The 13809-nt window shown below is 40.8% G+C and overlaps 1 protein-coding gene across 1 annotated transcript in view; it reads left to right on the top strand.

The window, feature by feature from the left end:
• Positions 1 to 767: 767 nt before the first annotated feature.
• The window catches only part of khdrbs2 (KH domain containing, RNA binding, signal transduction associated 2), a gene marked incomplete at both ends in the record, with an annotated part of 55010 nt that continues 41968 nt past the window's right edge, over positions 768 to 13809 (top strand). Inside the window, 2 exons of the mRNA XM_080848749.1 lie at positions 768 to 858; positions 12961 to 13088. Coding sequence (XP_080704875.1) covers positions 768 to 858; positions 12961 to 13088 — 219 coding nt within the window. The remainder of the gene's footprint in view (positions 859 to 12960; positions 13089 to 13809) is intronic.

Genomic DNA, 13809 nt, shown 5'->3' with positions numbered 1-13809 from the left:
TGGTATGCCTTTTGACTTGTGAAATAACCAAGGTAGCCTACACAAGTATGCCTACAATAAGTGTTTCATATGCAGTAGTGAAAGAAAGTTTCAGCATTGTTTTCTGATTTATCATAAATGTTATGATTACATATGAATAAATATGGTAGTCCAGACCTTTGCCTGTGTTGTGTCTTCACTGCTGAAATACCTTCAGTCACAGCTCAGGCTTGTAAACTGGCATGATGCCTTCACTGGCTATTGGAGACAAAGACCTAAATTCATGCACAATAAGTTCCCAGATCCAGTTTGAATGTAAATGACAACAGCTGAGCCATTGTAAAAAAAAAAATAATAATAATAATTAAAAAGCACATATCACTCTCATAACCATGTTAATTTCATGGCCGACACATGTTCTAATCGGCATTAATCGACTGAGGCGATCGTCTGCGAAGTAAACCCGTAAAGCATTATATTGAGCATTTGCTATGCCGTGAACAGCTTGTTCTATGATAGGACCAAAAGGGGCGGGCTGCAGACTTGCATTCTGTAGCTAGGTGGTGGAGAGTTGCGATACAGTCCTTCCAGGGGAGATGGGTACACAGCTCTGAATTCTTCTGCGTTCAAATCTTGCTATCTGGCATTATCTACAACAGCCTTTTCTTTCACCCTTTTTTATCTGCGTACATATTTAAGTTACAAAGCAGGACTCACAAGCACATCTCGACCATTGCCACTTTTGTCGTCTCACCTGCACTTGCGGTGGTCAGGAGAGGTACCGTAAAATGGATCAGGACAAATACTTGCCGGAGCTGATGGCCGAAAAAGATAGCCTGGACTCCTCGTTTGTTCATGCAATTCGCCTTCTGGCAGAGGGTAAGATATCAGCACTTTTGGTTTATAGATAACATCCACTCTACGAGCGGTGCTTGTCTATATTAAGCACCTTGCAGTGGCGTTTACTGGTACACCGATTCGAATTAACAATTTAAGATACTGTATTGATAACTATTTTATGTTTTTTGACCTTTGATTTGCAATGTTAGACGGAGTTCCGTTCTAGTTAAGAAAACATCAAATCTATAATATAGAAGTAATTCCCTCATACAAGATTATTTTTTATTTTTCTGTCATCAATGTCTGGTTGACGTAGAGCGTCGTTCCTGTACTGTGGGTCCATGCGGTCTTACACTTGCGAAGTTCCTCTAAAATATAATATCCGTATTATGCAAACACTTTGAAACTTAAATGTATCATCATTCTAAGGATATCACTGAACATAAATAGGCCAAACGCATGTCCCACTTTGGTTACTAAACGCTGTTATTTTATTTTTTTTATTGTATGCTATTTAGAGACCCACTTTCTTCATTCATTCAATGCATGTTACACCCTCTTGAATGGCCGTTTACATGAATGGCCGCTTTCTCACCATGCCACAGATAGCCACACCAGCAAGCCTGTGACCCGAGTTAAGGTAATAACTCGGAGTTGAAGTAATATTTAAACGTAGCAGCGTACAATGTTACCTTCCTATCATACACATCTCGCGTAGCCAAGCTAGTTCATACACCACATCATCCCTCTTACATCAAGGCACCAATTCACATTTAAGGTAAATCCACAAACCGTTAAGCCGGCCTTCCTCCACCACTGCACTGCCTTAAGGGCATTATAACATTTACCATTTTTTTCTGCATTCAGTCCTCTGAGCCAAGTAGCCTGTTTGGCAAATTGTTCCCGCATGTGATAACACTAACATATTTTACATTACCAAAACTATTCCTCAGGGGATTGCAGGAATTTCAGTAGGCAGGGTGTCTTCAGTCTTGGTCAAAATAAGATAATGTGTCAGGCAGTGTTACTGACAACAACAGTAAATGAGGATAATTGATAATTAAATGTAGTTTTGGATCAAGCACACTGTAGGATATGTCTGAGGACATCCTCAGTGGGTCATAGACACATACCACTTCAATGACTTTACCAGAGTGACTAAACATGACTGTTTTAGCTCTTAGTTGAATAAGTCATGTGGTCACTTTAATCTTGGGATTCTTGCACTCATGGCATTTTTTAAGGACTACATTTGCATGTCAAAAACACATTTGCATTGTCTGTTTAAGGGCTCCTGTAGACTTTGTGCTTTCTCAAACCTGAGTAGTAACCAGTTGTAGAGGTACGTGATATGGTTTTCAGATGGACACCTAGATTGACATTGTTTTCATATAGAAAATAAAAATAAATTAAAGGTGTTGACCAAGGAGGTTTGGGTTCTGGGCACACTAAGAAAAAAAAGTACATTACTGCTTGAACAATTCCTGGAAATAATTTGCAAACTATTATCACTAGAGTGCTCTATGATTGTATCATACCCTCCAGAAAAGCTAATTAGTCATTCTGTGGTGATAACATTTATATCCGTGACATTCTATGAACTGGCAAGGCAACATATTGTGTCAGACTGAGCCCAAGAAAGAACAAACTGACTCACTCTTGAAGACCAAACCCAGATTTCCTATGCAGCAGAACATAGACAGTACCAATGGGAATAAAGAAGTGTCTTACTCCCCTTCAGAAAACAGTAATTATGACCCAATTCTGTTTTATCATGGCAAGTGACGTACTCCCTGTTAAACTCTTTCTCAGGTGTATTATTCATTCATGTCTCAATCACATGATTTCAGTCATAACTGCATAATAGCCTACTCTCTTTTTCATCACACTGTGAGTGACATCCTCCAGAGCTAACTGGCTTATGTTTTAGGCTGTCCATCTTTGCTTTATTTGAATTCATAGAAGGTTGGGTTGGAAAAACCGGTGTCTGCCACTGCCCATGGGGGTGGATGTGTGTGTGGGTTTTTCAGACATCTGCATTAGAGCTAGTACTGTGTTTGTGCCTAGGAACAGAAGAAACTTGGATGTTTTAGAGTTACAGTTGTAAAGTACTGTCATAAAGTAAACCATGTACAAATTTAATCTATTTCATGGTGTGTCAGAGAAAGATATTGATCAGGGGTAAATATATGTGAATACTCTATCCCCGTTTTTGCTATATGAGGAGACAAGGGTTTTTTGGCATTCAAAAAGCACATCTTCATGGATAGCACATGGCAAAGGACAACCATAACTATAGGCTTTTCTATCAGGATGTGACCAAGCAAGAGTACATCTTGAATACTTCACATTCAATTAAGTTGTTTTGTTGCATTTGCTATGCAGTAATTTAGCAATTTTTTTTTTTTTTTTTGTAAACTGGAAAATTATCATCACCAGATAGCCTTGATACTGAATTTTCATGAGGGGAAATATGCTGTCAAAGTAGTGTAACTCTGTAACATGTGTTAGACTTTGAACTGTCAGGTTGTTCAGATACAAGGGTAAAATGGGCTCTTTGAAAGCGTTCGATTTTTTCTCTCTGCCCTCATAGTGACTACTTAGATTTGACATACATAATACAATACATCCTCTTTTCATATGATGCAATGTCTGAGGCGATATCTCAGTATAAGCGTCTGAATCTTAAAGGCCTTATTTTATAACTCCGTCTTATTTCCCATGGTCTTCCAATCAGTCTTATGAAAGTATTAACCCTGTAGGTTGCTTCTCCTCTGTTCTGTCTGTCGGAAACTAAAACATCAAACCGAAAGCAAGTCAGTGTATATATCCAGCCATACATGGCAACTTCACTGACAACTCCTGTCCACTCGATGTGTAACCTTCTGTATTAGCTACTGTCTTTCAGACTAATTGCATTTTTCATTTAAAATGTGTAATTGCGATTCCTTGTATGATATATTGGAACCCTCTGGGGTAATGTTTCTTGATGCTCCTTCATTTATCTTTTAGCCTATTCAACTTACTTTATCAGTTGTAGTTCGTTACCACAGGTTTATGGTATAAAGCTCCAAACCGTTGCCATTGTTACCATGTAGTTGTACAATTTATGTAGGCTACCCAACTTCCTGTTCATCATTCTGTAATAACTAGCCCAGGGGTGAGCCTGCATGTTGCTTTAGCAACTCTGTCCCCAGTTGCAGCTAGATCATCCCTAGGAAACAGTGAATTCAGGCATGTTGGAACTTCTTGACTTCTGAGTTGATGTGGCTGTTTCGGGGAGTTTAATTGCACTGTGGAGAGTACCCGCTACAGTGGGTTGTCAATTTAGAGAGAGGGGGAAGTAGAAGCACTGCCTGAAAAGAAGTCTTGAGCAAAAATATGCGCCTCCACTGGCAATGATAACCCCCCAGGGGAAGCCGAAATAGAATAAGTCCCAGAAATGACAAAAAATTCACAAGAACCTGGTGACTGGTGAAACTGTAAAATTATTGCACAAGGTCCATGTCAGAAATGTCACAGAACTCTGACAGATGTCATGGACTGTTGGTGAAATAACTCTCTAGCTTCTGGATGCTTTTTACCTGTTAATATAACTCTACTCTTTCACTAGAAACTTTGTCTTCAAATGTATTTTACTCTGAAGTGACCCAAGGGGCAATATTCAAATTCAATACTGAAAATGATTACAATCTACATTAATTTAAGTAAAACTGTGTGCACGTTATATTTCAGCTGCCATGAAAAGATGTAGTGCCAGGAAACAACAAGCCTGTGCACCCGATCATCTTTAGTTTAGATCTGTTATATCCTGCTGTAGCAAAGGTGGACACGGTTTTTAAGAGTTTTTCCTGAAAACTCATTGGATCAAATTCAGTCCCTAGGTACAGTACAAGTAAATATAACCATGTTGTTGTTGATACAGTATAGCAGAAACAAATTCACCATCTGTTTTCTAAGAGTGAATGAATAGCCAGGGCATTCTAATGGCATTGGCTTTCATTCATCTGAAAAGTTGCTCAGTTATGTGAATGTACATTTTATACCTCATATGCTTCACCACATGCATTATGTCGGTTTCTTAACAGGAAGACATTAGCCAAGTGTCTTTAGTTTTGATCCTGTGGTATTTTTTATAGTCTATGATTGGTGATTGGTTGTGCCAAGACTTGGATCCGAGGGACATTATGCTTAATGTCACAAGAGATTGTGAGACATTGTGACAGTCGGTCTCTCACCTCTCCTATCACAGTTACTTTCAAGATCAGATTATGGCCTCACTGCATGGCCTGATAATAGGTCTCACTAGTATTTAAAATAGTCTGGCAGTGCTAGAATCCAAGAGATCAAAGGCTATATATGCTGTAAGTTATGTATTGTAGTTATAGTTACTAAATCATGTTTATACATATTCCGACAGTTTAGGGAATAACTGTGGTCAGGTGAATCAGAAGAAAGTTCCACATTGGCATAAATTCTGTTCATGGGATTATTCGTAGGACAATTAGTAGAAAAGCCCAAGGCACCAAAACAAATAGTTTGAAGGGAGAACAAAAGCTTGTCTTTCAAAAAGCACAAAAGACAGAATGTAGAAAGATGTGAATTAACATTAAATAATCCAGACCAAGCCCAAGGACAAGCTCTCACCACCCTATCCTAACAGTGAATCTCACAAACATTACGGCATCCCAACCTAATGAGGTTAACCTGCATCACCTGGAGCTAGTATTCATTCCGATAATCCTCCCCAGTGTCTCCCATTGGAAGAGACCACCACTGGTAGAGGGCGATTCATCAGTTCCCTCAGACTGACCTTTTTGTTTTAAACAGCATCTCTCCCAAAGTCATCCCCGACATCATACAACAGAGTGAAAGCAGACCAGACAATAACATGCAAATGTCAGAGCTGTTTTCATGTCACAAATGTGGTCAAATGTAACAGTCGCATGTAACTATTAATGTGACGTCCACAGTGGTGATATTGAACACGAAATGGCCAATTTGGTCACTTTTGCATGAGCAAGGCACTGATAGGACCCTTCTCAGTCCCCCGCACTCGACCCATGCTTGAATGCTTGAGCACTTGGCACATGTGCATTCGTGTGCTTAGCTTAAGTATCCATGTGTGCCTTGTTTCTCAAATAAGCCCAAAGTGCAGAGTACTTCAGGCACTTTCTCTGTCTGCACTCACCAGAAGACCACTGGGATGTGGCCTTTGGGTAAGTATGCTGACCCACAAAGCAATGCATTAAATATGCCACCCAGGTGTGAAAGTACCTGAGTGCCCTTACCCAAAGAGTGGATAATGGGACGGACCCATAATATGTTCTTTCCTTTAACAGATTGCTGCCTTATATCCTCAGTCCTTTCTACCTTTTTTCAACCATTTTGACAAAATCTTTTATTTTTACCCAAGTGGTTTCCAATTGGCTCTTTTTTCTGGAAGATTTTCTGATTTACCATCACAATGTTAGGGACAAGATATTCTCCTTCACATTTGACTATTCCACAGTTAATGAAACACAGATGTTTAAAAATGAAAAGCTGAAGGAAAAAAGTAGTACAAATGGGACCCCCGGAAGTATCAATTATTTATCTAAGATGTACTGCAGGTGCAGCTAAATGTCTTTACATATAATAACCACAAGTGGAGAATAGTTGAGTCTTAATGTGTTGATGTTACAACCAAAAGAGCCGTGCTAAGCTGCCTGTTATATATTCAGTAGTTTTGTGACTAAGATGTGACAGTATAGTATTGGTCTAGGTGTGGAAAGGGGAAGCTTGCATGCTCTCTTGTTCCCCCAGAACATTCTCCATCTTTGCTATTACTCCTCCATGGGATTTGTCTCACCTCCAATACACCTGGAAAAAGTAGATTGAGAGCCAGGGAACACAGCAAGACTACAGAAATAGATAGTACTAACAACGTGCTCTGCCAGAATACCATCAAGCTGTTTGTTGCCCCCACCCCCCCATCCACACACACAAAATAATTAGAAACTGAATATGGTCTGTGAATCAATTTACTGTCTTTTCCAAACACTTAAGAGCCCCAGATGGCCTTTGTTCCTGAGAGAGGTTAGTCTCTGCTACGTAGTGTTTTTAGTGAGTGGGAGCATCACTGAAAGCTTCCTGTCCTCAGTCTTCAAGAGTCCACTACCCTCTTTGTCTTTCACTTTCCCTCCCTCCCTCTCTCTCTTACTCTCTCTCACATACACACACACACACACACACACACACACACACACACACACACACACACACACACACACACACACACTAACACTAACACACCCATCCATAACACACACAAACCAAACACACCTCAACATTTCAGGTAGGCACCATGTGATTACATCATCTGACTGACTGTGCCTGGTGGGAGTAAATAAATGTGTTAGCTTTCAGGTAGCCGTTAAATCAACTCTACCTGAGAGAGGCTTGAAGGGCTTGTGCTCTTTTTGAAGATGTATTGCAACTAAACATTGATTTAATGACTCCTCACGCTGAAGAGACAATATTTCAACACAGATCACATACTTAACCTAACTTGGACTTAATCTCCGCCCAGTTTGTTACTGTTTATAACGGTGAAGAAATGTGGCCATAACTCCCATTGTATGGTGTTTGTAATATCTATTTTATTAATTATTTCAATGAACACAACTCTGACATCAATCTTTTTTTTCTGTTGAGGGCATCCCAAAGCTTGCCCCTGTATTACATCCCACCCCTTCATTAAGAGTGCCCTCCCGCAGCCTAAGTGTGACCACAAACAGAGTGCACTCCGTGACTGAGTGGGACTGGGTCCAGTTTCAGACAGGCCCTAAATCATTGGTAATAGTAGGTTTTCTATAAGTTTATGCCTTGACATTCACTAGGGCATCACTCAAGCCTGAAAATGTCAACAGGTTGATGTTCCTGGCTGAGAACTTTAAGGGCTAAGGGCAATTTTGATTACTTTTCATTGAAGGTTAGTTCCATGTTTTTTGTTATACAGAGTAAATTGTGTTGGCAGTTAGGGGACTCAACTTGATTTTTTTCTGCTGTTGATTTAGAGAAACTCTTCATGCCATGTTTATAATGGTAATGAAGAAAATAGTTTTCCTAATCAGTCTTGATCTTCTTAATCTTTGACATTTTTCTTTTTTTAAATGCATAATTTAGTGTTTTTGCTACTGGAAAGATAAAATAGCATTAAGTGTATGAACTTTAGATAATAAATACCGTGATATCATACTGATACCGTCAATACGATCAAAAATACATACGAATTTGAAGAATTTGAGTCCATATCGCCCACCCCTACGTTGACTATGTTGACGTTCACACTTCAACCCTCCCATTCTTTTGCAATTCAGTTTATTGCCATGGGTGCTTTCTAGTGTAGCAATGCTGACTCATGAGACAGCGTGGCTACCTTCATTCCAATAAAATGACTCGGCCTCTCTCACTTTATCAGCCTTCAATGTGGGACCTTGCCTTGGCAGTGCAATACCCACAGTTCATCTCTGGGGCCTTCCATTTCATTCCACTGCAAACAGCAGGGCTTCCCATTCACTGTCCTCCCACCTTTATCCGAGTCAACCCTCTCTGTCCCCCTCAACCCAGTCCCCTTGTCTGGAACCCAGTGTTCATTTCATTCTGTTGTCACACAGGCTGTGTTTAGGTCCAAATGAGACTCTGTAAATAAGCGCCTCAGCACACACACACTCATGCACACACACACACACACACACACACACACTCACACTCGCACACAGAGGTGTCTGCAGTGAGGCACAGCAGGGCGGGAGCTCAGATCCAGTTTGCCTTCACTGTATTAGCGCTTGGGCTTGGCAGAGGCACATTTTGCTCATTTCACCCACGCTGGGCCATACTAGCCAAAGGCAAAGGTTCAATTAAGGGACCTTGCTGCGATTAACGGGACTTACTCCTCTGCTGGAGAGAGAGGCGATGGTGCGTATGTTTGAATGCAGCTTGCATCCTCAAGCAGCTTGTAAACTCTACCTGGTTCTGCAAGTGGTGTCGTGTTTTTCTTATTCTAGACTTGCAGTCTATGCATATGGCTTTCAGTGTGACTGCAGCTCGAAAAAAAATATGCATTAATAAGTTATAGATAACACCACTACTGTAGACAAGATTAGAGCATAGTCAGGCTTTTTTTCACAGACCCATATGCATCAAAGAATGCAGTAAACAAATTCAAATATGATGACTAAATGATATTGTTTCCCATTAATATGAGCGAAACAAGCCATCTGTTTAACTGCATTGTGTATACATGGTATATGTGGCCAGGTTCTGGAAACAGCCAAAGTGTTTGCCCCTAGTTTCCTGAGTTAATTAGTGTCAGTCTTTTTCCTGATTTATTTTTGGGAACCCCCTGATATCTCTGGGCACCCGCTGTGCTGACATCTGTCGACCAGCACACTTGAAGAATCCGTGCCTCCCTCTCCTGGTTTTCATGTGAGAGTGGCAGAGAGAGAGGGAGAGAAAGAGAGAGAGGGAGAGAGAGCAGGAGTGAGGGGGGGTGGGGGGTGTTCTTGATCATTCAGATAGGAGATGCCCTTCACAAAACTCTAAGGTGATTCAAGAAAAATGATAATACTTTTATGGCCTCTGAACATTTCAGGAGTCTGTAATAACTCAACAAATTCAAAGGTTCTTCACATACCCTCAAACATAGGATAACAATACAGTTACATTGGATTATAAGTGCTGCAACTTTAAATGATGATACCCTCAAATATTTGACAAGCACGTTTAAGGTCATCTAGCACAAAAGAAGCAACTTAATGTGCATCATATAAATCATCAAGCCCATCTGGTAACCTTGAGATTCCCTGGGGAAGGTCATCTCTTTTGAGCGCCATCCAGGTTGGATTCCCTGATAAGATCTCAGGTTGTAAATGTGGGGAGAAGCAGCATTTCTCACAGTAGGTGATATATTGGGGCTTGTATAACGCTAAGCCCCCAGAATCGATTACATTGATTCAGTAATGTGCCCCAAAAAGGATACATTAATAAAAGGAATACCTTGAATAGGTGACTGCGATCCAGAGAAGATAGAGCAGTTTAATATCCAGGGCACTCCGAGTGATTGGATGCTCAAAAACACCATGCACGATATCAGGAATACATATTTATGACTGTGGAACAGAAAGGCTCCTAGTCAAGCACACTAAACATATTTATGGGGTTGTTATCGTTTTGTTTTTCCTCTGAGCACATCCGCCATCTTTTATGCAGTTGCTGTAAGTGGTTTCGCTGGTTTGACCTGTGCTTAGGTTTCCATAAGGCAAGGCGGGCGGCACTCATCCCTGTGATGTTTGAGGGAGTGTGTATGTTTTCCCTTCTTGTCTGGGCATTAGCTGCATATTCTGGGTTCAGAAAGTTAATCTCCTCCCAAGTATTTTTCTTCCACCACCTGGATGTGCTAATTACCATGATTGTTAAACCAGGAGGAGGCACCATGCTGCTAATAGTGGAATCAGGTAGCTTGGTGCTTGATGTAGCAAAGACACTGAGGAGCTTAATCACTGCACTCACCAAATTACTTACATTCACTGGTCAGAGACATGGTGGTAGGAAATGTATACATACAACTGCATGAACATATAGAAGATAACCCAAATTGCTTTGTTTTAGTTAGTTGGTTTTTACTTTGATGGTAACACTGTCTATATCAGGAGGTCTGACTTCTGGTGTTGTTCTTTATTTCGTGTTGTTTCTCTGGTGTGCCTTCAGTTGCCACGCCCTGGAAAGAGGCTGATCTAAAGTAAAGAGGCATGATGTGCCTTCGAGCTGCATTTGTGTTGCAGCCCACAGCCAGCAGGCTGCATTTGTTCCGTTGGGCAGAAAACAAGTCAGTGCCCCCTTCTCATCAGGGCTTCCTGCCAGTCAGTTGTAACACCAGTTGACCCGTTGCTGAAACAGAGAGAATAAATAGTTTCCTTGGAAATGTTCTCTTTTGAGGCTGAAAATGAGGGTGTGCTCTGGCAAACACTGTTTAACAGCACCATCTGGCAACTCTCTCCCTTTTCTTTTTCAGGAGGAGGCTGTGTCCACAGCTAGCTTTGTGCCGGAAACAATCAGCCCAATAAATCAAAGGCAGTTCATTCCTCACTGCTGAGACCCGCTTGTGGAGTGTCTCTCACTTTGAGTTGAGTTTGTGTCTTTCTGAGAGAAGTAGTTCAAGTGAATTAAGGATGGGGGACAGAGAAAGAGAAAGAGAGGAGTGGCAATTGTGTACCATTTGAAAGATCCCAAGTGAGAGACAGTGATGGCATTTCATGAAAGGCTGTGCAATACTCAGAGTACTCTCATACAGAATCTTTGAGTACCCTTTCCATTATAAATCCAAATAATAAACACAGAGAAAATAAATGCTTTATCATGTGCATAACGTTTGCAGGTGAATGATAAGGCTTTCAAAACAAGTGAACAAAAGGGCAAATGCAAATGTTTGTCAGGAGATTGGATGAAAAGTCAAGCTTTCTGTTATTTCAGTGAGGTCTTTCATGTATTTTTAGGGCAGCATCTCAGTGACAATGACTCCCAGACGTGGACGCCCATGGAAAACATTCTTGTGCTTCACTAAGCCGGATTGTGGCCACTGAGTAAAACCCAAACACACTGCTCACTCACATGCATCCGAGTCTGTAAATGGGGAGAGAGGCCTCGCATGATTTCACTTCGCTCTCTTCTCTCCCATTCAGATGCCATCTTCGAGGCAGCCTGTACAGCTTGTTTAAGTGTTCATAAGAGTTTAAGTTCAAAGAGAAAACTAAACTTGCGCTATGAAGATAAGTCCTGTACGTATGCATTGAACTAGGCCCTTATCAGATATTTCTGTTTGATAGCTATAACATCGCTAACAGGTGACAGGTGGCATTTTCACTTTTTATCTGAATGCAGGTGATAGTCAGTGGCACCTTTGTAGAAATCATTTGATGTTTTTCTGTTATTTATGTGCAAGGTAAGACAGTTCAGAGGCTTAATATTTTTAAGATATTTTCTTGGGTGATAATATAATCACATCATTACACCTCTGCTGTTGCAGTCAAGAATACCTTTAAAAACATTGTGTCTCTGATTTGCAAAAATATGAGATAATTAAAGTTGGTGTAGCCCCACAGAGACAGAATTTTCCTCCCAGAAATGTTGTGTGAACAAGAAGCAAACCTTATTCCAGCTGGAATCCTGGGGTGCAAGGAGAGGACACCAAACTACTTCTCTGATAACTGAGGCGTGCATGGCACAATCGCTGCACACGGCAGGGCTCTCCGAGCTGCCAAAACTTTCATTCTGCATGGAAACGGCCCCACAGGCTGAAACCCCCCCCCCCCCCACACTAACACACACCACCCACATACACACACACGCACACACCCCACACACACACACACACACCACCCACACACGCACACACCCCACACACATACACCGCAAACGCCTGGTCCTGTCGTGTGCATGTAAAAATAGATCAATCTCATTTGCACAGAGATAGAGGTGGCATTTAGAACAATTTACTCCAGTGGAGAGATAAACTAGCAGCTTGTCTCGCTCTCTCTCTCTGTCTCTCTCTCTCTCCCTCCACGCTCATCCTTTCTCGCCTCTCTTTTCCACTTTGGACCGTTTAGCAAACAGGGTGTTCCCCTGTTGCTCGGCTTCAATGTGACGTTGGCCTGGGGTTGTAATTCAGCAGAGCATGAGTCTGTTTCTGACAGAGAGGCTTGGGGTCAGGAGGGAGTTGGGGCTTTATTTGGGGGGTAGGAGGGGCTCAGAGACCCGCTTTAAAACAGCCAGGTGACAGCTTAATTTCTTGACTGCTTGACTTGAATTGAATTCCTGTGAGTGCTGTAAAAATGTATCAGGCAAGAAGTAATGGTCTTGCGTGCAATCTGTCTCCAGTTTATAACTCTTCTGCCAGCTCATGTTTGGCAGTGGATGATTCGGAGTCTTAAGGTTTTAATATCAACACTATCCTGAATTTTCAGAGTCAGCATAACAATCTAGAGTTCATCGGTGTTTGAGCGTTTTTTCAATTCATTTCAGTGTGAGCTCTTTCTCTTGTGAAACTCTGGCATGATAAATGACCCTCACACATAAAATTAATTTATTGAATTTTCCTTTCAGAAATTGAGAAGTTTGAAGGGGATGATCTACGGAAAGATGGTGAAGTTAAGAAGTACCTGGATATCATCAGCAACAAAAACATTAAGCTTTCTGAAAGAGTCCTCATCCCAGTTCAGCAGTACCCTAAGGTAAGTTATCGTTAAGATTCACTAACGGCTCTAATTTTATTGCAACGCAGCTGGAAACGCACAAAAGTACATAGCGCATGACCTGAAGCAAAATTTGATACTTACAGACACAGACAACCAGCTCTCATTTAAAGCCAACCTCCGTCATGTTCCTATAGATCTGCTGGATATACTGTTCACACATGCAGTTGGATATTATATATGGGCCATTCTACCGAATTGATGCAAAGTCATGTCGGATATATTTTGAATTTTTTTATGGTTTATTCCCTAAACTTTGTCCGTATGTATATTGTACCATATCTAAAGTACACATATCTAGTAAAAGAACAGTCAAGTTTTATATTGTATTTTCAGAATGTGTCGGAATGTTTTTCCTCTTCCAAAAATTGTCACTACCGAAACATCACATTTACTATAGTAAAAAAGTATTATTATTGACCTGTTCAGATTGTGTTTCCTTCCCTTTTCTAAAGTGTATTTTTACAAATATTTCTTGAAGGTTTTCACAATGAAATCCATAGAAATGAATTTTTTACCAAATTTTCAAGTTCAATTTATCTGTTTCGGTAGTGACTGCACTGTTTCGGTAGTGACTGCACTGTTGGATGGATGTTCATTTTTCTCCCAAAATCATCCAAAAGGTGCTCTGGGCAGACTAACTGAAGCAGATATAAAAAAAAATGTCCTAAAGAACATTGTTCTTTTAGTTTAGGTTAAT

The sequence above is a fragment of the Sprattus sprattus genome (genome assembly GCF_963457725.1).
Source record: "Sprattus sprattus genome assembly, chromosome: 12".
Lineage (NCBI taxonomy): Eukaryota > Metazoa > Chordata > Actinopteri > Clupeiformes > Clupeidae > Sprattus > Sprattus sprattus.
This window is presented reverse-complemented; position numbering and strand designations above follow the sequence as displayed.